The sequence below is a fragment of the Rhinolophus ferrumequinum genome, chromosome 26 (genome assembly GCF_004115265.2).
Source record: "Rhinolophus ferrumequinum isolate MPI-CBG mRhiFer1 chromosome 26, mRhiFer1_v1.p, whole genome shotgun sequence".
NCBI lineage: Eukaryota > Metazoa > Chordata > Mammalia > Chiroptera > Rhinolophidae > Rhinolophus > Rhinolophus ferrumequinum.
Genome location: NC_046309.1, coordinates 4697949 through 4720636, shown reverse-complemented (window position 1 = coordinate 4720636; position 22688 = coordinate 4697949). Strand labels below are relative to the sequence as shown.

Below are 22688 nucleotides of genomic sequence, written 5' to 3'. Positions count from 1 at the left end.
ATTGACATTTTATTGTACTTGCTTAATCACATATCTGTCTGTCCTGAATCCATCCATCCATCCCTCCATCTTATTTGATACATTTCTGAGTAAGTTGTCGGCATCAATCAATGCACCTCTCCCTACATACATAAACGTGTGAGTTTGATATTCGTTTGATATTCGTTTGGAGATTCCATCAGATACATTTTGACTAGTGCATCTGCCTGTGTAACCCAAAGCCATACCAAGGTAGAGAACATTATTATCCCCACAGAAAGTTTTTTCATGCTTCTCTGTCAATCTTTGCCTCTCCCGAGGCCACCACCATAGATTAGTTTGGCCTGTGCTAGAACTTCACCTAAAGAAAAGTATGGATTATGTACCCCTTTGGGTAAGGCTGCTTCAACTCAGGATGCTTTTGAGATTTATTTCTGTCACTGCAAGTAATAGAAGTTTTTCTCTCGTTGGTGCTGAGTGATATTCCATTGTATGAATACGGCAGTTTTTTTATTCTTCTAATGATAGATATCTGAGCTTGTTCCAGTTTTGGGCTATAATAAATAAAGCTACTATGAACATCCAAGTGCAAATGTTTTCGTGGGCATAATGTTTTCATATCTCTTAGGTAAATACATAGCGGGATTGCTGGATTGTATGGTAATAATAGTATGTTTAACTTTATAAGAAACTGACTATTTTTCCAAGTGCCATACCTTTTTGCATTCATATAAATAATGATTGAGAAAAGTTCTAGTTGTGTCACCATTTCACCAACACTTGTTAGGTCAGTCTTTTTGGTTTTAGCCATTCTTGTGTATGGTTATATCTCAACGGTTTCAATTTGCATTTCCCTAATTAGTGATATTGAGTCCCTTTTCATATGCTGATTGATTATTTCTGCCTTCTTTTGTTAAGTATCTGAGTCTTGCTTTTTTTGGGATGAATGAATGTACTTTTTATTGTTGAGTCCTAGGAGTTTATTTAAGATACGGTTGTTTTCGTCAGCTACGTCTCCCTAGTCTTTTCTCCCAGTCTGAAGCTAGCTATTGCTTTTTTAAATGGTGTCTTTGGGTGAGCAGGTATTTTTTATTTTGAGGAAACTTACTTTGTTTTAATTTTCTTTTACAGTTATTGTGTTCTGTGACCTGTAAGAAACCTTTGCCTAGATCACAGAGATACTGTATTTTCCTCTTAAAGCTTTATGGTTTGGGCTTTTACATTTGGGTCTGTGATCCATCTTGAGTTAATTTTGCGTATGCTGTGAGGTAGGGCTGAGGGTAATCTTCACCCATTAGGCTTTCCACTTAGTACAGTGTCGTTTGTTGAAAAGACTGTTCCCTAGTGGGTTGTTTTGGTACCTTGGTTAAAATTAAATGACAAAGTAAGTGTGGTTTTGTTTCTAGAATTCTGTTTCATTGATCTATATATTAATGTATCCATCCAAAAATGATACATTACTAATTTGACTTTTTTATTTGTATAAAGTATTTTTGTATCTACGTTTATGTGGAATACTGTTTGGTATTTTCATTTCTGGAGATTTCTTAATTATGTAGCATTACGAAATCTCTTGAAGTCAGGTAGTGTAAAGTCTTCCAACTTTGTTTTCTTCCTCATCCCCAAGATTATTTTGACAATTCTAGGTCCTTTGTATTTTTCTATAAATTTTATTTTCAGCTTGTTAGTTTCTACCCTAAAAACTGCTGGGATTGCATTGATTTTTTTTAATATAAATTTTATTGAGATATAAATCACATGTCATAGAATTCATCTGATTTAAAGTGTAAATGTCAGTGGTTTTTAGTATATTCATGGGTATGTTTAACTATCACTATATTCAATTTTAGAACACTTACATCAAAAAGAAACGCTGTCTCCTTTAATTATCACCACCTTACTGCCCTCACCCCTTACTAATCTACTTTCTATAGATTTGTCTATCTGAACATTTTATATAAGCATACAATATATGGTGTTATGGACTGAATTGTGTACCCCCAAAATGTATATGTTGAAGCTCTAAGCCCGGTTTTATAGTATTTGAAGTTGGGGCCTTTGAGGGAATAACTAAGATGAAATGAGGTCATACGATGGGGCCCTAATCCTATAGGAATGGTGTCCTCACAAGAAGAGAAAGAAACTGGAAAGCCCTCTCCGAGGCTGCAGGGAGAAGAAGGCCGCTGTTTGCAAGTCAGGAAGCGAGTCCTCCCCAGAAACCAATCCTCATGTACCTTGATCTTGACGTCTACCCTCCAGAACTGTGCAGTGCTGTGATGGTTTGCTCAGTAAGTGTTTATATACTTCCGTGATAATTTCTCCATGTTAAGTACTGATGAGTATAATTGCTGTAGCAAAAAGAACGGAATTTAACGCTTTTGAATATTTTCAAATTTTATTCCAGAAAAATTGTAAGTGTATATTCTGACCCCAATGGATAGAATCTCCCATTCCTCCTGTATTTTGGCTATCATTGGGTTTCACTGTTTTCTTAAAGACCTTTGTTAATTTAATAGCTGGAGATTAATATATTGCCAAATAACAGAGGTCAGGCTCAACTAGATAACCAAAAAAAGTGTCCTGGAACCCAACACCTAGAACTGGGTGCTAGATAAAAATTATGAGCCTCTGTGTGGTACCTGTCAGGGATTTGGGTGAGAGGTGGGCTGGGAGATGGTGGCCACACAGAAAAGGAAGCAAAGCCTGTGCCTGGGCAGTTAGTGGGGGTGGTGCTGGCGTTTTCATGGAAATCTTCAGTGAAGAGCTGAACTGGAAAACAAAATAATTGAGCCACTCTCCTGGGAGACAACTAGGAAAGTATTTGAGCTGAGTTCTGGATGTGATGGGGTGCAGGGAAGGCCTGTCGAGATTTGTCACCTAGGGTGTGTTTGGGGTTTGAGTTTGTACCACCAACTTGTTGCAGGATTTCCTCAAGCATTCTACAAATGTAAAATAAAATCCTTAAAAGTAAACAGTAAATTTGACACAGCTGAAAGAGGACCACTTAACCAGATAATAGATGAAGAAAAATTAGGTTTGAACAAAGATAAAGTGATGGCAAATAACTGAAGGTATAAATTGAGATAAGGAATGTGATGTGAGAATGTCCAACACACATACAGTAGAAAAGCTAGGAGAAAATAGAAAGGGGATCAGAAGTATTTGAAGAGGAGATAACCTGAGAATTTACCAGAATTGGTGAAAGGCAAAATATGCACGACAAATTTTAAAGTAACCATTACAAGAATACAAATAAAATGTATAACTCCAACATAATAAAATAACTATAATGGAACAGGGAGGGAATATTGACCCAATGGGAGTGAAAAAAGGAGACAACAAGCGTGGAAGAAAAATAACTAAAATAGAAAATGCAAAATAAGATGATATAAGTTAATCCAAATAGCAATTAAAGCAGTGTAATCTGAAAATCAAAGTTGCCCTTCAGAAACTGTCAAACTCAATTTTTTTAAAAAGTGAATTTTCCAGGAAAATTCACACAGCAAAACACTGTAACATAAAAGTTGAAAGTAGATAGACTATATTTGAGGAAAATTCTAACCAAAAGATAGAAATAACTATATTAACATCAGAAACAATAGATTTCTAAGGTACTATTGTTAAGAATAGACATAATATAATAATTACTTCCTAATGATAAAAAGAACAAGTCACCAGGAATATAATTCCAAATTTGTATGCTTGTTAACAGGGCCTCAAAATATATGACCGATGTTGTAGAGACTTGTAAGAGAAATTGACAAATCCATGACTAGATGGGAAGATTTCAGTACTTAATAAACAGACAAATACCAACAATTTAGATTTGAAAAACAGAACTGATCAGCTTCTTCTAACTAGCAGTTAAGAGAATGGACATTCTTTTCAAGCACACGTGAAGAAAATTACATACTCAATTATAAGTCTCATTACATTTTAAAGAAACTATCAAAAAGGTAACATTTTCTGATTACTTTTAGAATACAGTTAAGGAGTTTTTTTAAGGTAAAAAAAATATACTTTGGGAATCTAAAAAATTCTAAACTCTTAAGAGACCTAATAATGGAAAAAATATATAACTGAATAAAGAAAACACATATCAGACCTTGGTGGTGTGGAGCAGAAAATTAGTAGTTTTCAATGCTTATATTAAAAAGAACAGAGAATTGACAAAGCTAATCAACCAAAACAAAGATTTACAGAAGGAAAGCAAATATAAAGAAAGAAGTAAATTGAAAACAGAAATGAAATATACAGTAATGAAAATCAGTAAATCCCGAACTGGTTATTTAAAAAAGACTAAAATAGACAAGCCTCTTGCAAAATTAATCATAAACCATATTTTAAATAAATAAGGTACCTTTAAGACTGAACAACTGGGCAGTCTACTTGAAAACTTCATCAAAATGGACAGTTTTCTAGAAGTAGCAATACAGATAGTGGGAAAGGATAGACAATGTAATACGTGGTATGTGAACCATTCGTTCTCCTCATACACAGTTGTACTCAAGGTGGATTAGAAACCTCAAGGTGAACATCAGATTTAAGACAAAATACAGTAGAATCATACCAAATATTGGAACCTGCCAAAATGATCATTGGCAGGGTCTGTCCACAGGAGAATGGATAAATTATTGTAAATCTGTACTACATACCGTGTTTCCCCGATAATAAAACCTCGCCGGACATCAGCTCTAATGCATCTTTTGTAGCAAAAATTAATATATCACATCACATCACAGTCACCACATACTGGGTTTTATATTAAGTTTTTCTCCAAAAGACGCGTTAGAGCTGATTATCCGGCTAGATCTTATTTTCGGGGAGAAACAGTAGTATATTGCAGCTGTAGCTATTTCACCTGTTATCAGAAACAAATGACAGAAGCAAATGTACATGTCATAACTTGTGTAGTCTAAAATTTGAAAATATGTAAAATAATTTCATATTTAGTTACACAGTAAGATATACAAACATGTAGCGTAATGATAGACACCAAATTTTGGGGATGTTGGCCCCTAAGGAAAGTGAAGGGAGGAATGCAGTTAGGGAGGGATACATAATAATAGGAGATAATTTCTATTATAATCTGAATTGTTTCATTTCCTAAAAAGGTGAGGGAGCGGTTTGGACAGAACGGGACATGCGTGGGAATGTAGGAAGATTTTTCCAGGTTGGGTCATGTGCTTACGAGAGTTCATTGTGTATTATAGTCTCTGACTCTCTCTACATAGGAAACATCTAATAAAATGATTCATTGTTTTAAGGCACAGTTCTTTGATTACTACTGAGGTTGATGATTTGGGGGGATTTGGCCACTAACACATATTTCTTTTAGCTTTGGATTTCCTGTTGGAATACTTTGCTCATAGTTCTATAGAGATTGATTTTTTCATATTGTGTGAAATTACCTTAAGTTATTAAAGATAGTAACTCTGTTTCAAAGATATTTTTTACTAAAATATTTTCAGAATTTCAGATTAACTATTTATATGACTTTGTTTAGAAAGGTTTTCTCCAACCTGATATCAGGGAAATATTCTTGTGTATTTTCTTTGTTTCATGGTTTCAGTTTATATATTTTAATTCTTAATCTATTTGTAATATTTTAGAATATGGATTATTTTTTGAAATTGCCTCTTGCCATGTCATTTATTGAATAATCTGTCCTTACCCGCTGACTTGAAATATCTTTATATAGTAAGTTAATAAAATATACCAGAATATTCTGTTTTACTGATTTTTCTTTCAGGCTGAATCAGTATCAGTGTCTTTCCATTAATTTTATCCAAGTAAAATACATGCAGCTACACTGGAACAGCTTGAAAGGTTATCACAAAGCAGAGTGATTCTCTGCCTCATCTGTTCCCATTTCCCCCTTGTCGTCACTGCCCCTTCCCCAGAGGCAGCTGTTTTAGACTTCAGCTTTTTCTTGGTTTTTTGGTTTTTTTAACACATCTCCGTAGTTCTGCATAGTGCCTGTGTACTGCTCTTCTCTGGTTCATCCGTTTTAATCATCTATGACACTCCTGGAGTAAGAAGACTTGGTCTCTTGCACTACCATTTCTTCTGTTTCTCGTCCTTCATTCTCAAAGTATAGCTTTGTTTAAATCCACTTAAATAATTTTAAAATTAAGTTTTGGTTATTTCTATATAATATATGATTCTGGGAGTACAGCTCTGCATCGTGATAGGTTATTAGCTTCTTGTTTTTACTGAAGTAGATAATTGCTATTTTTATTTGGGACCTTTCCATGGTACCTATTGCCAGTTCTGTTCATACCTTCTCATATACTCTTAGGGCAGTTTTCCACAAGAAAATTGCATTAGATGATGTAGAAGGTCTAGTGTTTTCTTGGCGACCTTCCTTAAAATCACTGTTAATCACTGTTCTCATCAATGATGCTTGTTGGTTTCCTTAACTTTCCTGCAAGTCACGTGTACAACTACTGCACAAGTGTTCACCAGTCGAACCAAGCTCGAGGGGCTGGCGTCCCTCCTTCTAAATCGAAAAAGGGGCAGACTCCTGGCGGAGCTCAATTTGTTGGCTTGGAATTATACAAAAGGCTTAAAGAATTTTTGAAGAATTACTTGACAAATCTTCTTAAGGTAAGATGTTTTACATATGTACTGAACATTTATAATAGAATGTTGTAGTAAAATCATGATTCCAATTTCAGTGCTAAATCTTTCGCTGTCCTTCGTTCATTGTTTTCATCACTGACGTGTGCGGGAGGATGTTTTGCTATGGCTTTTATAGTCTTTTGCCTGTTAGGAAACCTTTAAAAGCCGTATTCTGGTTTTTAATTTGTTAAATCAGAAATTTTTGATAACTTTACACCATAGTAGTGTAGTTTCCTCCAATTTCTAACCATTTTGTGATTGGGTTGTTAGAAATTGATGAACCTTTTGGTTTAAAACATATAGTCATGACTTCATACTACCTACGTTGTATTTTGAACTCAATGTGCTGTTCTGAATCAAAATGTATCAGTGATTGTAAAGTTATCCAGCCTTTGGTAATCACATCTTTGCAGTATGATCTTGCCTTTTCCACATGGTCGTGTAGTTTATTTCAGAATGACGATGAAACTGCCCCTGGTTAGGATGGGTTTCCCTAGGACTCCCCTTGCCTTCAAATGTGGGTTCCTCCTGATCTGAATCTGAGCCTTTTGCTTGGGCAGGATGGAGTTTTTCTCCTTTGTCTTCTGCCTTTTTCTTCTGTCTCCATCCTCTGTAACAAAGGCAGTGTGATGCGTTCCGTCCAGCCCCAGGACGGGCCTCCTTCACCTGGGGCCACACATATTAAATAGAGTGTGTGAAGACATCTGTACTCCCACACTGGGAAATTTGTGCTCTGGATATAGTTTAAAGATTTCTGATTTACAGATAACAGGCAAACTTTTCAGCATGCTCCAAAATTGTTTTTCTTAATAGACTTTACAAGCTAATTGGAAACTTAAACATGATTCTAATAGACTATAGTCAATAGCCCACAGGTGGTGACCAAGATAGTCCCTAAGCAGTGTGTTTATGATGTCTTGCTGAAGCCACTGTGTCTTTATTTTCATTCACAACATTTTGTAAAATGAACACGGGAATTCTTTAAGTAAAGAACTTAAAGTAAGGAACCCTGCGTTGTGTGTGTAAAAGTGCTGATAACCATGCTGTCAGAGAGATTTGCGTTTTGAAAAAGGTCATACACACTTTCATCCAGAAGAGCTTAGCTTTACGTTTCGTAGTTCATTTCGTATTATTGAAATTTAAATGAGCAACAATTTGGTTGTATCACAATAATGGTCAGGTTTCCATATGGCTGGTTGGATTTCTGTGGACCGCATGTTTAGGGAGCTTTTCCACAGTGAAGACGCAGGCTGGGGGGTTCCCGGGCTCCCAGGCCCGTGGTTCACAGAACTCCCTCCGTCCAGTTTCAGCCTTACTGCTTTCCTGCTGCAGCATATTTCAGAGGCGCTGCAGTTAAATGCTCAGTTTTTAGAGGCTAACACTTACTCTGGAGATGTCATTAATACCTAAGAAAAAAATTTCAAGTTAGTTCAGTTCAAATAAAAATGTGTGGTTTAACTTGGGGAAATCTCAGTAAAAATAATTTAGGTTAATGTACATTTTCCTCATGAGGTCTTGTTAAAAAAGAAATACTGTACCATTACACTTATTTTTAGAAAAATGTAACATTGCCACAAAAAGCTTTACATTTTTATAATGTTTAAGTAAATATAATGCAGAAGGAAGATGAATTAAAAAATAAATGGTGTTGGCCCCATGGTCTAAATTGTTAATAGGACATGTTAATTTTTTATCAGAGAGAAAATATCCAAAGGATGATTTCGAGGTAAATTCCTTATTTGTTAACAAAAAGTGATTGCCTTCATACTCAAAAAGTTCAGGGTTCTTTTTATGGGTATATATTCATATTTAATACCATGGGGAAAGTTCCAATTTGAGATGAAAGAATTTTTATTAAAATGCTCTCTCCAGTCTAATTCTCGTTAGCTATATTCTTGTGAGAATTTGTATTAGTGAGATATTTTTGTATATAGAATAATTTAAAGAACCCATCTAAAACCATACACATCAATGTGTTTTAATGCAATAGATTTTAGTTAACGTTCATCTTTATCGTGTGACAAATTAGTCATTTCAAAGCTCTGGTTTCCTTGTTTTCAGGATGGAGAAGACTTGATGGATGAGAGTGTCCTGAAGTTCTACACTCAGCAGTGGGAAGATTACCGATTTTCCAGCAAAGTGCTGAATGGAATATGTGCCTACCTCAATCGACATTGGGTTCGCCGTGAATGTGATGAGGGACGCAAAGGAATCTATGAAATCTATTCTGTAAGATTTCCTCAAATACACTCCAAATGCCTGTTCTCTTAGTGATGCATCAGCTTTTCACATAAGGGATCTAGACAAATGCTAAGCTATTTTCAGACTAGTAGGTTCATTTTACCTTTGTTTTAATTCATCAGTAAATGACCCTTGAAATAGTTTATGGCAAGAAAGGAGAGGGTGAGTAAATCGGAGTTCTAAAATACAACCTGCACACTTCTGCATTCTTATGTCAAGTTCCTCCTCTGATTGTTTGACCAGCCAACCATCAGGTTTCTCTTGGAACTGCCCCAGTTGTAGCATGGAAAGCCCGAGTCCTAGTAGCCCGAGTCATGCCCTTACCTGAGACTCAGGGTTCCGTGACCCACCCTCACAGTCTCCTGTGGTCTGGGAAACCACTTCTGGGGGACGCGCCCCTCTCACTTTACAAAGTAATATAAGTGATGGTATTTACAGAGTTTAAAATTGAGGGGTTTTTAATATAGACTGCATGAAAATAAATTTTGAAGAGGCAAAATTGGAGTTGTTGAATCACCTTCGTTAATATGCTCCTTCAGTCAAGGAGCTTTTTCTAGGCCCACTGGTCTCTAAGTGTGGTCCCCAGATATGCAGCATTGTCTCCACGTGGAAACTTGTTAGAAGTGCACACTATTGGGCCTCTGCCTAGATTTCACTTAATTAGAAAGTCTGCAGGGGGGGCCCAGCAACCTGTGTTAGCAAACTCTCTGATACAGTCAGGTTTGAGAGCCTGTTGTAAAGCAAGCTGGGGAAGACTCAGCAGAGCGGTCTGTGCTGGTGACGGCTGTCGGACACACAGACGGAACCAGTGGCGGCAAATGTCCAGCTCTGCACGATGAGCTTCTCTCTATCCACAGTGTTGTTATCATAACAGTGCTTTGTTGCTTTACTCTAGACAAATTTAATTGAAGGAAAAACATAAAGTGTATCACAGACGCAAGACACATTTTTATCATTCATACTACATGCAGCTTGATCTCTGTACCCAACGGTTACTGCTGCTTAATGGTACTTCGTGGTTATGTGGTTTTAAGAAAACTGTCTAGGTTTATTGTTCTGATTTGAGCTTTTTGTACTTCTCCTTTTCTCTTCCACTTACACACGCTTTTTTGGGGACTGACAGTTAGTTGTCAGTGTGGGAATCCGCATGATTTGGGTCGGTTTCCTCTTAGAAGCCTGCTTGACCTGAAATACCACATACACCTCTAATATCAGAGTCCTAAAAATCCAGTTTTCTTAACCTTTTCTCTACTATAGTCAATCACAGGTAAAGAAAATAAGAAAAAGTACAAGTCTACTTTATAGAGTATTTTTTTTAAAGAGTCATATTAGGACCATGGAAGGCTGTCTTAATTTAGAAGAAATGTTTGGGAAAAAGTCATTTTTAAAGGTGTAGTATGTCTTTACTACAAGTTCACGTCCACGGCTTTGCATTCTCCCTCCTGCATTAGAGGCTGACTATGTGTTGTTCCTGCTTTATTAAAAATACTTTCTCTTAAATACCACTTTCATGTTCTTCTTTTGCGGGGTGGAGGGAAGAAATACCCTCATTGAAAGTTCAGTGTATGAATTAAATTTGCATACAGTCTTTTCAGAAGTCTGTATCTTACATAAACCCAGTTTTGTCTATTACATTTGTGAAAAATAAGACCACTAGCATTTATGTTTAAATGAGTTTCTCAGCAGTTTGTATTAGAATGTTAAATGGTTATAAATTTGAATTTTATTTTAACTGAATAATACATCTCTCAACAAACAGTTTAAAAGTCACGTGCAAATTATAAAATTTCTCTTTTGGGGAAAATTTTTATAGTAATTTTCTGACATAACCTCTGTGGAAGTTTAAAAATCTTTTAAAAATGCATCATACACATATTCCCCCAGGAGTATAAGTGAAATGGGAAATTCGAATAACTTACGTACAATAAACCATATCTGTTTAACGTGTAGTTTGATGCCTGTATATTTACACAAATCCATGAAACAAATCACCAAGCCAGGATACAGAACTTGTTAGATTTTTATAGTCTGTTACTCATTTTACTGAATATTAGAAAACTATGATGATAAATGGAATTACCTTCATTAAATGTGTAAGGTCAAAAATTAATTTGTCCCAGGGAACAATTTTATGATTGAATCCACTGTTATCCTTTAAGCTGATATGTACATTCTCTTAAATCCAAATTTTCTTTTTATCTTAATTATTAAAATGTGAGCTGATAAACATCTGTACTTTGATACCTCTTAAAGTTGTTAATTCAAGAGAGTGGCTCTCTGATTTCATTGTAATGATAGAAGAATATCGATAAATATTTCAGGCTATTTCCTATGACTTCAGTCTTAGTAAAACATAGTGAAACTATAGACATTTTATACTTCTCTTTTTCTTTTCACCCAGCTGGCGTTGGTGACTTGGAGAGATTGTCTGTTCAGGCCGTTGAATAAACAGGTACCTGCTTGTGTTACTTTCCTTTTAAAATCCCTTAGATCTTATTTCTTAGCCATTGTCTTCCTCCTTTGGAATGTCTCAGGCGTATCTCTCCTCTTGCATTATTTAATCGATTTAAGCGTTTAAGAGCTGTGTAGTAGTGTGACACATACTGTAGCCTGTAACACACATATCTTCTTCCTGTGTCCTTTCTAAAGGTAACAAATGCTGTTTTAAAACTGATTGAAAAGGAAAGAAATGGTGAAACCATCAATACAAGACTGATTAGTGGAGTTGTGCAGTCTTACGGTAAACAATTTTCCTTTAATTTATTCGAAGTTTTCACATCAAATGTTAGTTACAACAATATTCCACCAGATTTATTTTCAGACATTTTAGTGTTACCGAGAATATTGTTAGTATTTACAAAGGTACTCATAATTCTCTGTGTGATTCCATTTGCTATTGCACATCATAAAAATCGCTTGATCCTTGTACCTAAAGGAAATTTTGATGGCATAGGCATGTGAATTATTTTCTTGTCTGACCTCATACTGAATTACTGGATATATAATATGATATTGTCATTAATAGAGCTGAATTATAAACAGAAATTTATATCAACTTGAAAAATTAAGATTGAAAAACAAATAATGTAATACAATGTTTGAAAAACTTAGGTGGCATTGTATTTCTTTAAAAGTTTAAAATTAGTCACTTTTATTCTTTTTATGTTTTTAGGAAACATAAAAGTTTTCTAAATAAACTTCATGATAACTTTGAAACATGCCTGGCCATGGGTCAGAATTAATTGGTTTTGTATGTCTTGGATTTTATTCTATTTTATGGAAACAGTATATTGTTTCACATTTACCTGTTAAGCCTTACTTAAGCTGGATGCTACACCTAAGTATATTCTGTAAAATACAACAAAAAATAGGGTAATTGAAATATAGTTCATATTTCTTTCTAGTGGAATTGGGGCTGAATGAAGACGATGCATTTGCCAAGGGCCCTACGTTAACAGTGTATAAAGAATCCTTTGAGTCTCAGTTTTTGGCTGACACAGAGAGATTTTATACCAGAGAGAGTACGGAATTCTTGCAGCAGAACCCAGTTACTGAATATATGAAAAAGGTAAGCTTCAATATGGTACTTATAGTGGACTTCAGTTAAAAGTTACTGCTGTTCAAAGGAGTTATTCTCTTTAGCATATTCAGCTTTCTCCAGAAGTCATTTCCTGGGCCGTGTTACTGTCTAGTGTCTGTAGCAGGGGCAAGGGCTTCTGAGTCGCCAAAGAGCTTTTATGACTCAATTTGCTAATCATGACTCTTCTCCTTACTGTTCTAAGGATACAGCCATAAGAGCGGTATGACTTCTGCGTTTTGAACTCTCTCTCCTAGAATGTATCTCTACTTCTAGTGGGAGCCACAATCTCACCATGTCAAGGAGAAAATACATTTTTTACAAATAGTCTCAGATTTGCAGACTTCAAGCTTTGTTTCTTTGCTGCTAAAATACCCCCTAACAATCTGTAAAACAGACTTCCAGTTTGCGTTAGAGGAGAGGTGCTTCTGAAATGATGGGATCTAACTCCTCGTGTAGGAGAAGATCCAGAATGGGTCTGGTGAATCTCTTTCCATGCTAAGTGGTGTTATAATGAAGTTCCACTGTAAATGTTATTTGTTCTCTGTCTTGGGAATCCGTATCCTAGACTTATGCCCTGAGGAATGGCCTAGGTCAGGAGTCAGCAAACTCTCCGAAGGGCCACATAGTAACTGTTTTAGACTTTGCGATGTGCAGTCTCCATTGCGACTGCAGCCCTGCCACTGGGGTGCCAGTGCGCCATGGCAACGTGTAAACAAGGGAGTGTGGCCGTGGGGTTTGGCCCCTGGGCTGTATCGTTTGCTGACCCCTAACCGAGATGAGCAAGATTTCCAGGGAGTCTGGGGTCGACTGTCTGATACCCGCTCTCTTGACCTGGAGAGCAAATGCGATGCACAGTCACTGTTTCCATAAGCCGAGAAACAGAGTTAGTAACCTAGAATATAACCTAGGAAGACAGAAGCCCCGCCTGGAGTCGTCAAGTGCTGCCTGATTGGTTTGTGATGATCTGAGTGTATTTTCCCCTGGGAGCAGGTAGTGATGACGAGAGGGTCTGAGAAGTTTGAAGTCGAAAGTCCTTGACAAACTAATTTCTGATACCTCACAATTCTTCAGACATATTATACTTGGAATAGTAATAATTCTTTGTGTATATTTATGGGTTAAATTAGCTTTTGTATCCCGACCTGGAATTAACCAATAACCAGCTCATTCAGGGTTTCAAACAGCTGCCTGACACATGAACATACTCTGTGCTGAATCGTTGTTGCATTGCCTGTTACTTCATTTTAGTTTGGCAGTGTAGTTTTCATAAACATCTTTTACTATACATGGTGAGTCTTTTAAAGCAGTCTGTGTTTTAAAAGTGGGGCCTTTTATGTATCGAGGTGTACGTCCGCTGTGGCCGTGCAATCCTGTTCTTTTTAAGGACTTTAGTGAACTACGGTCCGGTCCGTTATCCACATCGAGGAGAGTACACTCTGGTGTCATAGAAATCAGCCTGTTAGGTCAGGGCCACATACGCTCTCCCAAAGCAGGGCAGTCTGGTTTTCAAATCAGGCACGAGACCCAACAGCAAGTTGAAGAGCAAAGATTTTGGATGGCCTGGATGCTTCCTACCCAGCGTGAGTCCTGCTGTCAAGGGAGCAAGCGTGCTTCCTGCATCCTGGTTCTCTTAGAGGGGACTTCTTTCTGGAGGGGGATTAAAGGTTTGGGCCAAGTCCAGTTGGATCTCACCAGACACAACTTCTCTCACATTCTAGAAGTCCTTACGCAGACAGTGTATAAGCAGAGTGTTGGAATTAACCACACGAACAATTCTGCTCTTCCCTCCATATAGCCTTGCATCTCAAAACTATTTAGAATGCCCCACCTCCCCATTTACTAGAGGGTTGTCACTAACCTGTTCTCAGCTTCCTCATCTGTAAAATGGGAATAATAAGTAATTACAAATACATATTTTATATGTATATATTCTGTTTGGTGCTGGGTAAAGATGAAAGTGGTTGGTATCGCACACACATTTTGAGAACCTCCAGTATATGCAAAACCACGGGACAAAAAGGTCGCACATTTTACTCAGTAACTTAAGGAGAAATTATATTCATATTAAAATGTTGTATCAGGAAATAGAATGCAAAACTCGTGGAACAGTATTGAGATAAAGCATGAACACCCAGAAATATGTATTGTGCTTTCAGCAGCCAACTTGGGCTAGCTGTGCAGATTCCCTGGGGGTCTGTGTTCCCTTTTCTGTGTTTGAGTGGAAACATTTAAGAATCCTTGGCTTCTCTCTCTAAGGATGGTGTGATGAGTGAACACCCCTAAGCCACACCAGTGTTTTGATATATCTTACTGTCTCATGTAATGGAGATTAATCTGAGCTATAGAACGTTTGTATGACTATTCTGGGTTTCTAGAATCATAAAGCAAAACTTTAAAAATACCTTCATTTAATTTGGCTTCCCTTTTTTGATCCGTTGTATTTTTTGTTTTGTCTTTCACTTTGTTTTTTACTACAAAATGATCCTGATAGAATTAGTAGGGACAGTCTTTAATAATTTTATTGAGTCATTTTGAATTTGATCTTGGTGTTCTAATATGCTTATCTGCCGAGTACAGTGAAGATCAAGAGCATGACTTAGAAACAACAAAGAATCCCCAAGCCTAATAACACAACACCTAGGACCTTGGTTTCTTATATGTAAAATAAGTGATTAATGAGGCCGCTCTAGACTTTAATGTTTTCGTAATCACTAGAATGCTACTATTTATACAAGAGATGGAAAGCCAGTGTCCCTCAGAGAGTGTAACAGCCTGGTCTGGGAAGGGGTAAAAGTATGTTGCAGGGGAAAGGAAAGTTTTTAAGACAGATGAGTTTTTGCTGCCCAAGCTAGTTATGTTCTTATGGGAAATAGATATAATGTAAAGCAAAAAAAATGTTGTGCTTTTGGGTGTGCATGTCCTGTATTTCATCAGCTTTGGCTCTTGAGGTATTGGGCTTAATGAAACATTAGACATGAAGCAGCAGGTTCTTAACTTAGACCTTTCTAAGTTAAAGCACGTAAACATGTCATTGTTTTTAAAAATAATTTTGTAATCAGACAAAAATATACATTAATTGTAGACTTTTTGCAAAAGACAAATAACATAAACTTGTAAGCTTGGGACACTAAGTATGTATACTGAACCAAATTGGAATAATACGATAGGCTTTTTTGTAACCTGTTTTCTTCACTAGTAATTTGTTATATTAACATTTTTATTTATTTTACTGAAAATAGTATTCCATTAACCAAATATGCTATAATTTAGTTACCTCTTATGGAAACATCAAGTTTTTTATGTTTCTTCATATGGAAATTGTCTCTTCCTTTTTCTTTCCCATGTTTTTATTTGGATATACTTGTTGATTTTTTTCACAGATCATATATTAAGGATATTCACCTTTTGTTTTGACACATACTGTTTTCCAGGTTTATTTTATTGTTCACATTTAACTCATTATTTAGAATGTATAAGGTTCTAACTTGTGTAGTTTAAACAATTATCTCCTTGTTATTAATTCCTGACAGTTGCCAGTCCTGTCTTGTCATTTTTTTTATTTTATGTTTTCTTAGCTCCTGGATGTTTATTCTTTCAGATGAATTTTTCCAGATTTCTCTAAAATTATATGAAATTTAAAAATCATTTTGGAGCGTATTGGCATTTTTATAACACAAAATATAGTTTTTGTCTCTTTTTTTAGATCATCTGAATATCAGATTATCGTTGAAATTTCTGTTTTGCATTGATAATTTAGTGGTTCCTTGGTGATACTTTACACCACATCTATTTCTTGCTATGATGTATCGTAAAATATGACTTTTATTAATTTTGCAGCTTTGTTAAATTGTATCTTTGTTTTCTTTTTTGAAGGGAAATGTAAGAAATCGAGATGCATAAGTAATCCAGTAGATACCAGAGGTATACAGTTAGTGATTGGCAGGAGATTAGCTATAAAAAGTGTTTTTAAAATCTAATTACTAATAATTATTTCCATGTGGTCATTTCAGGGATTATATTTATGTGACTCTTGATTTCAAGTATCTTTCAGTCAAACGTAGTGGTTCTTGGTGTTCTGCATATAGGAGAAGATCACCAGGTATCTCAGGATCAGAGAGCGGTATTACCCGCAATGGTGAAAAACCACATATCTAAAGGAAGATAATTTATAATCATAATCTTATTAAGTCATTTAAAGAGCAGTGTGAATGGGAAATACATATTGTAGAAAAAAATGGAACCCATCAATGCCCGCTTAAATATGCTTGGCATTCACCCTAAAACCAGACAGTCCCTACCCCTGTTTTCTTAAATCATAGGTGATTGGAGCAGGTTTGTGAGTTGAATTTGTCATTTTTCGTGTAACAGTTCTTTAAAAATGAACTCAAACCGCTCACTTGAATTAATTCCTCCAGGCAGAGGCCCGCCTGCTCGAGGAACAGCGAAGAGTGCAGGTTTATCTCCACGAAAGCACCCAGGACGAACTAGCAAGGAAGTGTGAGCAAGTGCTCATCGAGAAGCATTTGGAAATCTTCCACACAGAATTTCAGAACTTGCTGGATGCTGACAAAAACGAAGGTGAGCCACTAAGACTCACAGCCTAGACACTTACTATGTTCCGCAGTTTTGGACTTGAAGGTCTTTCTTGACTCAGGAGTTCACAGTATCACCAACACCACAGATATTTTAAAAGATTAATATGTGATTGTCTACCTTGTGTATTGATTTCAGACCTCTGTTTGGGGTGTGGCTTTTGAGAGAAGAGCACCTTTTCAGTTTCATACGGAATATAGCTTGTTCCATGACTGGAACGTTACTGATACTGCCCCTAATTTTCTTCTTGAATGTTTTTCTTTTGAAAATTCTTCAAGATGAAAAGGCTGTTGTGTATTTTTCTGACCCCTCCCGTGTTTTACTGGGACATGTTGGAAGCTCAGTAAAATGTCGGTATTTGGACTTAGGGTTTTTCTTCTTTGGCCTCATAAACTAACCATGTGCCATACATATAATAAATGAAAAATTTGAGGGTCCTTTTGTGACTCGTTTGTATAGTTGAGGTGGATGTTTGTATTCTTAAATTTCAGTTTTAAAAATAAATATGTGCCTATTACACTGCAGGCATAAATAATAGCTCAGTGTTTAGGAAGCATCAGATACCTCCTGATAAAAAGGCTTTTTTCTCTATTGTGATAGTGGATTCTGATAGTAAGGGGGGAAACAAATGTCCAGTAGTGAAACTTCATTGTCACTTTTAGCTAAATACACATACATTCAATACGAAATATTTTATTATAATTATGTACTTGGGTTATTAAGGTCTGAAAACATGGTCGTTTTATTTCAGGGTGTCATTCATCTCAATACTAACACATAAGTAGTGGAATGGCTATGCAGAGTTTATTTTAGTGCATAAAGGTGGCTCCTCCTTCTTTCAGATTTGGGTCGCATGTATAATCTTGTATCTAGAATCCAGGATGGCCTAGGAGAATTGAAAAAACTGCTGGAGACGCACATTCACAATCAGGGTCTCGCAGCAATCGAAAAGTGTGGAGAAGCTGCTTTAAACGTAAGTACTATTTAACTGAAAATCAGCCGGCCTAACCATTTCCATGCACGAACTGCAGATATGTGTTGAGTGTCTCCACTTACGAATCCGAGTGGTAAGATTTTCACTAGACTCCCGTAGAGAACCCTGATGTGCCTTAAAGACAGTTCACAAACATCTTTGGTAAATACCTCCAAAAAACTCTTCTGTGCACTTTGTAGGCATTAAGGGTGTCATTTCTTGGTATGTTTTTTTCCTTTATATCTTCTCATTATTACATTCCATACACTGGGAGATTATTCCATAGAAAGAACAGGCTGAAGCCTCCTAGAAGCTTTGCTCTGGCACTCACAGGACTGACCTGAGGATGGCCCTCCAGTTCAAGATCATAGGACTGGTGGCCCTGGAAAGGCCCTGAAATTTATGGTGTTTCCCTTCCCTCCCACCCACCCCCCAGAGGTACATAGCATATCCCTGCTAGGGTAGCAATAATTCAAGTCGTAGTTTTACATAGGAAGTATGACATGTCTCTGAGACAGGTTAAGTTGTCTTCAACTTCAACTTTCTAGAACATAGTTAATGCTGTGACTGAATCAGAGCACTTTTTATCTCTCTGATTTTACCATGTTTAATTATTTTTAACAATACTCTCTTTAATACGTTTTTAAAAGTTCTTTATGTCCCTGCTGTCTTTGGAAGACTCCTTTTCCAATTTTAATTAGCGGGGTTGCTTGCTGTCTCGTTGCCACATCTATGAATTACTAGAGGAATGAATGTAAACCCCTACCTTTAGGTTTATAAAATAATTCATTTTATATTTGGATGGAAGGGAACTGGTTTAGTTAGTGGGTTTTGTGAAAAAGAGCTCAAGGTTTTATTGTAAGTTTAAGAATGAAGTCCCAGCATGGGACACATACAGTGTGGTGTGACAATGGGGTGACTGAATGCGGACCCCAGGACAATCTGTCGGGACACAAACCCCAGCACCACCGACACTAACTGTAACCTTTGGCGAGTTGCTTTTCCTGTCTATGTCAGTTTAGAAGAAATGGAATAATGACAGTGCCCACCGAAGGGTTTTTGTAATACTGGTAAAATGATGATTAAATCAGTGCGTGTAAATGCTCAGCAGAAATGGCCACAGTTTTTACGATTGTATACAGTTTTAATTGTTAAAACTCGTTTAAAAATTATCTGTGCATCTTGATGTTTATTTCCAAACTAAATGTTCCTTTTTAAAGGGTTTGCTACACATACACACATGCATACACGTTGTTCAGAAGAGGCCAGCTTGATGAAGATATTTCTTCAGTAATGTAATGTGTTTTCACAGTTGTTAAATTAAAACTTGAATTAGCTGTCTGGACAGCAGAGCCAAGTAAAAGACTTAACTTCCCTTGCAATGAGTTAAGTGGTGAGTCTGTTATTTCATCAGCTGGGGATTAGAGGAGTAGATAAATGAAGCAGGTTTTGCTTTTTCCTGTACAAGCAAACTTATGTGTTAGAGAAAAGGTTGGTCCGAGGGTACTTGTGTTCTAAATGAATGTAGTTAGATTAAAAATAAATACTATAGATCACTTTTTTCATCTTCACAGAATGATGGAGTATTCTGAAAGTCCATCTTTCCCAACCAAGGGCAGGGCTTAGATCGGAGAAATACACTCTCTCTAATTCTCAGGTACCGTCGTTTTATCTTTAGGGCACAGTCAGCTGCCTGGTTGGCTTGGTCAGTGAGTCTTGAATCTGATGTTTACTTTTTCAGCCAGTTAAAGCAAAAGCCCGGCTTGTAGGTAAAATTCTTTCTCTATTTGTGGAAATTTCATCTGTCAGCAATAAACAGCACAAATAAACTATTTACCAGCAGTTATTTTTCACTAGAAATTAAGCTTGTTTGAGTTAAAAAAAAAAAAAAAAAAAAAAAGCCCTACAATCATACATAATTGTAGGAGGTATTTAATTACTTTGAGAATACAATTTTTAAAGTTTAAAAATTTTGCCTAGTTGTCATAGTGTATGAGAATCATTTATAATTAGCATATTAAATGCCGCAGAAAGCACTGCTTAAATGATTTTTTAAGGGTTAGAAAGGTTAAGGTATCTAGCCCTCTGATTCCATATATACCATCAGTTTGGTTAGAAAACAGTTTTACTGCTTTGTCAGTCTGGCCTAGCCCGAAATGATTACAGGTTTCAAATCTGTAGTGTGATTCAAATATTTTATGTGTTACAAACTTCAAAATTTACTTAACAACTTTCTAAGGCATTTTTTTCGTAGTGAAAACAGACTTGAAATTTAAAGGTCTGTGCTAGGGAAATCCCTGGTGGTGTCTGCGTCCCGCACCTAAACCAGAGTGGTGGTGTCCGAGGGGAGTGCCGCTGGGAGAGCCTGAGCTCGGCTGGGCCTGGGACCTACCCCGCCAGCCAGGCCCCCCAGGCCCGGCCGCACTCCCGCACTGCAGGCCTGGCTCAGGGCTCCTCTCAGAGAACCAACTGGCTTCTCGGCCGAGGGACGCAAAAGCAGGTCAGTGTGGGTCCATCCCGCCCGCCGCCGTCATGCGAGGTGCCAGCACGTCTGGCAATTCTCTCCAGAGGAGAACCTCGTGCTGAGATCATTGCTGCCTAACTGCCGTGCTGCAGCATAAGTTGGCATAGCATTGGGTACCAGTAGGACTTCAGGAACCTTGTACACAAACATCCAGGGATGGGATTCAGAACTGGTTTCGAACTGAACAAAGGATCAGATAAGTCACTTTCTAATAGGCGAGTTTGTTTCTTAGGCAAGTTACCCCAGGTGTGGTTTCTGGACTGAGGAGAAAGTGGGGCAGCATTGGTAAATTAGCACATTTTAGCCGGCACTAAATCTCTTTTGGAAGTCAAAAATTGGAAAGATCTTGTGTGCCTGCGTCGTTGGGCCAGAACATTGGCAGCGTCGTGACCGTTGTGTAGGAAAACGAGCTGTATTGAAGTGTAGGAGGAGGATGGGCCCCTGCCCCATGGGTCTCCTAGGGGCATCTCGCAAGCAGCCCACACCTGCAGGTGCTCGTTTTCAAGACTGGAGCCCACCGTGTGGCTGGCCCTGTGCTCAGCTCTTGATCCCAAAGCCACCAGCTGCATGGTGCTGTATTACAACTCAAAGAGCCAGCAAATGCTACAGATAAGATGGAAATCATTGTTTTCAGTCATTCATTCATTCATTCAGGCCCTTGCGGCATTCCTGCAGTGGACTTGATGTCAGGAATTCTAAATTGAAATGCCTCATTGTGTCCTCCCGTTGAGTGTCCGTGACCTCACCTGGAGGTGACTGTACTGCATGTCCTTTCCACACTCACGTCATCCTCCCTCTGGTCCTTAGCACGGAGGTGGCAGCTGCGGGAATGTACCTCCCTGCCTTCATCCTTGCCCGTGGCAGCCGCAGTCATGGACTGTGTGTAATTTCCTGCTGAGTCTGGACACGGCCTCGGAATCCTCTCTGAGGATTCCCCTGTGTCCCCCCTGTGTCCTCTGGGGGCTCAGAGCATAGACTTGCCTTTTCCTGGGCGCTCCGAGCCTTTCTGTCCAGCCCCAAAGCTACCATCTTCATCTGGGTCCCATCGCTCCAGCTCCCAAATGGCCTTCCATCTCGCCCATTCATTCCCCTTTGTCTCTCAATGCTTAGCAGTTTAATCCTTCAAAAGTGCTGCTTAAGGCATTAACAGTTTTATGCCACATTCATTATTTGTTTTAAAGCAAAATAAAACCTCTTCCCTATGACAATATATTAAATCTCTAGTATTACATTAAATCAAAATCCTCTTCTAATTTGCCCCCATTTTCATGAACCTCCTCGTCCAGTGAAACTGTTACATGACCACTCCCTCCCCCCAGGCCACACATGTCCTTGTCTGTAGTCGTGCTGCCGTCTGCTTGTGACGCAGTCACCTGCCTTCTGTTGCCTGAGGCCTGCTTTTAAGGCCAGCGCAACTCCTTCCTCAGAAGAGCTCCCCACTAGCTATCCCAGCCCTAAGGGACTGCACCTCCATCCTAAACCTTGAGGCATTAAAAAATCTATCACGTGCCACTTTGTGTATGACTTGTTTCCTGTCACTCCGCCGTCGACTGTAAATCCCCTGAGTAAGGCTGACACCTCATTGCAGTTGCACACTCGCTGCAGTTTTAGTGGTAGCATCGTACACAGGTGTTTATTGAGGATGGTGGTGGTGGCGAGGAAGAGACATCTGCTATGTGGCCGCCACCCCCTTTCTAGTTATTTCCTCTGTTACTCCATCCTTCTCATCGAAAGGCACTTCCAGAGACGCCTTGCTGAGCCTCCCCAGCTCGCTCTGCTTAGCCACGTTCCTTTTTTTTACCTGTTAAACACCTGTTTATCTCCCCAAACCCAGCTCAAGTGCCATTTCTTCCACAAAGCCTTTCCCCATCACCCTTTTGAAATAGTGGCTCGTTGGATTATTTCCATGACGTTCATGCTCCTTTAGACGTACTTTAGACGTCAGATGTCTGCAGCTGTCTTCTGCAGGGATGGCTTCGTCCAGCTCCCTGCCCTCAGAGCTCAGCACAATGCGTTGCACAGAATAGCGTCTCAGGACTTAGGCTTTCATTCCCCCTCGTTGTTCCCAGCAGGAGCCAGGGCTGTATACACCGTACGCAAAGGACAGCCGGATAAATGAAACAAGTAGAGGAGCAACATAAGGATGGGAGGTACCCGTGATGCTAAGTGTGAGG

At 38.1% G+C, this 22688-nt stretch overlaps 1 protein-coding gene across 7 annotated transcripts in view; it reads left to right on the top strand.

Moving 5' to 3' along the window:
• Positions 1–22688, top strand: part of CUL1 (cullin 1) — a 77732-nt gene that overhangs the window by 33294 nt on the left and 21750 nt on the right. For all 7 annotated transcript variants that reach the window (XR_004422170.1, XM_033098830.1, XM_033098831.1 and 4 more), the window contains exons 3-9: positions 6414–6588; positions 8665–8832; positions 11246–11296; positions 11494–11584; positions 12249–12412; positions 16840–17002; positions 17860–17990. Coding sequence is in view for 6 of the 7 variants with exons in the window: in XM_033098830.1 (XP_032954721.1) it covers positions 6414–6588; positions 8665–8832; positions 11246–11296; positions 11494–11584; positions 12249–12412; positions 16840–17002; positions 17860–17990 (943 nt within the window). In the remaining variant the exon portion in view is untranslated. The remainder of the gene's footprint in view (positions 1–6413; positions 6589–8664; positions 8833–11245; positions 11297–11493; positions 11585–12248; positions 12413–16839; positions 17003–17859; positions 17991–22688) is intronic.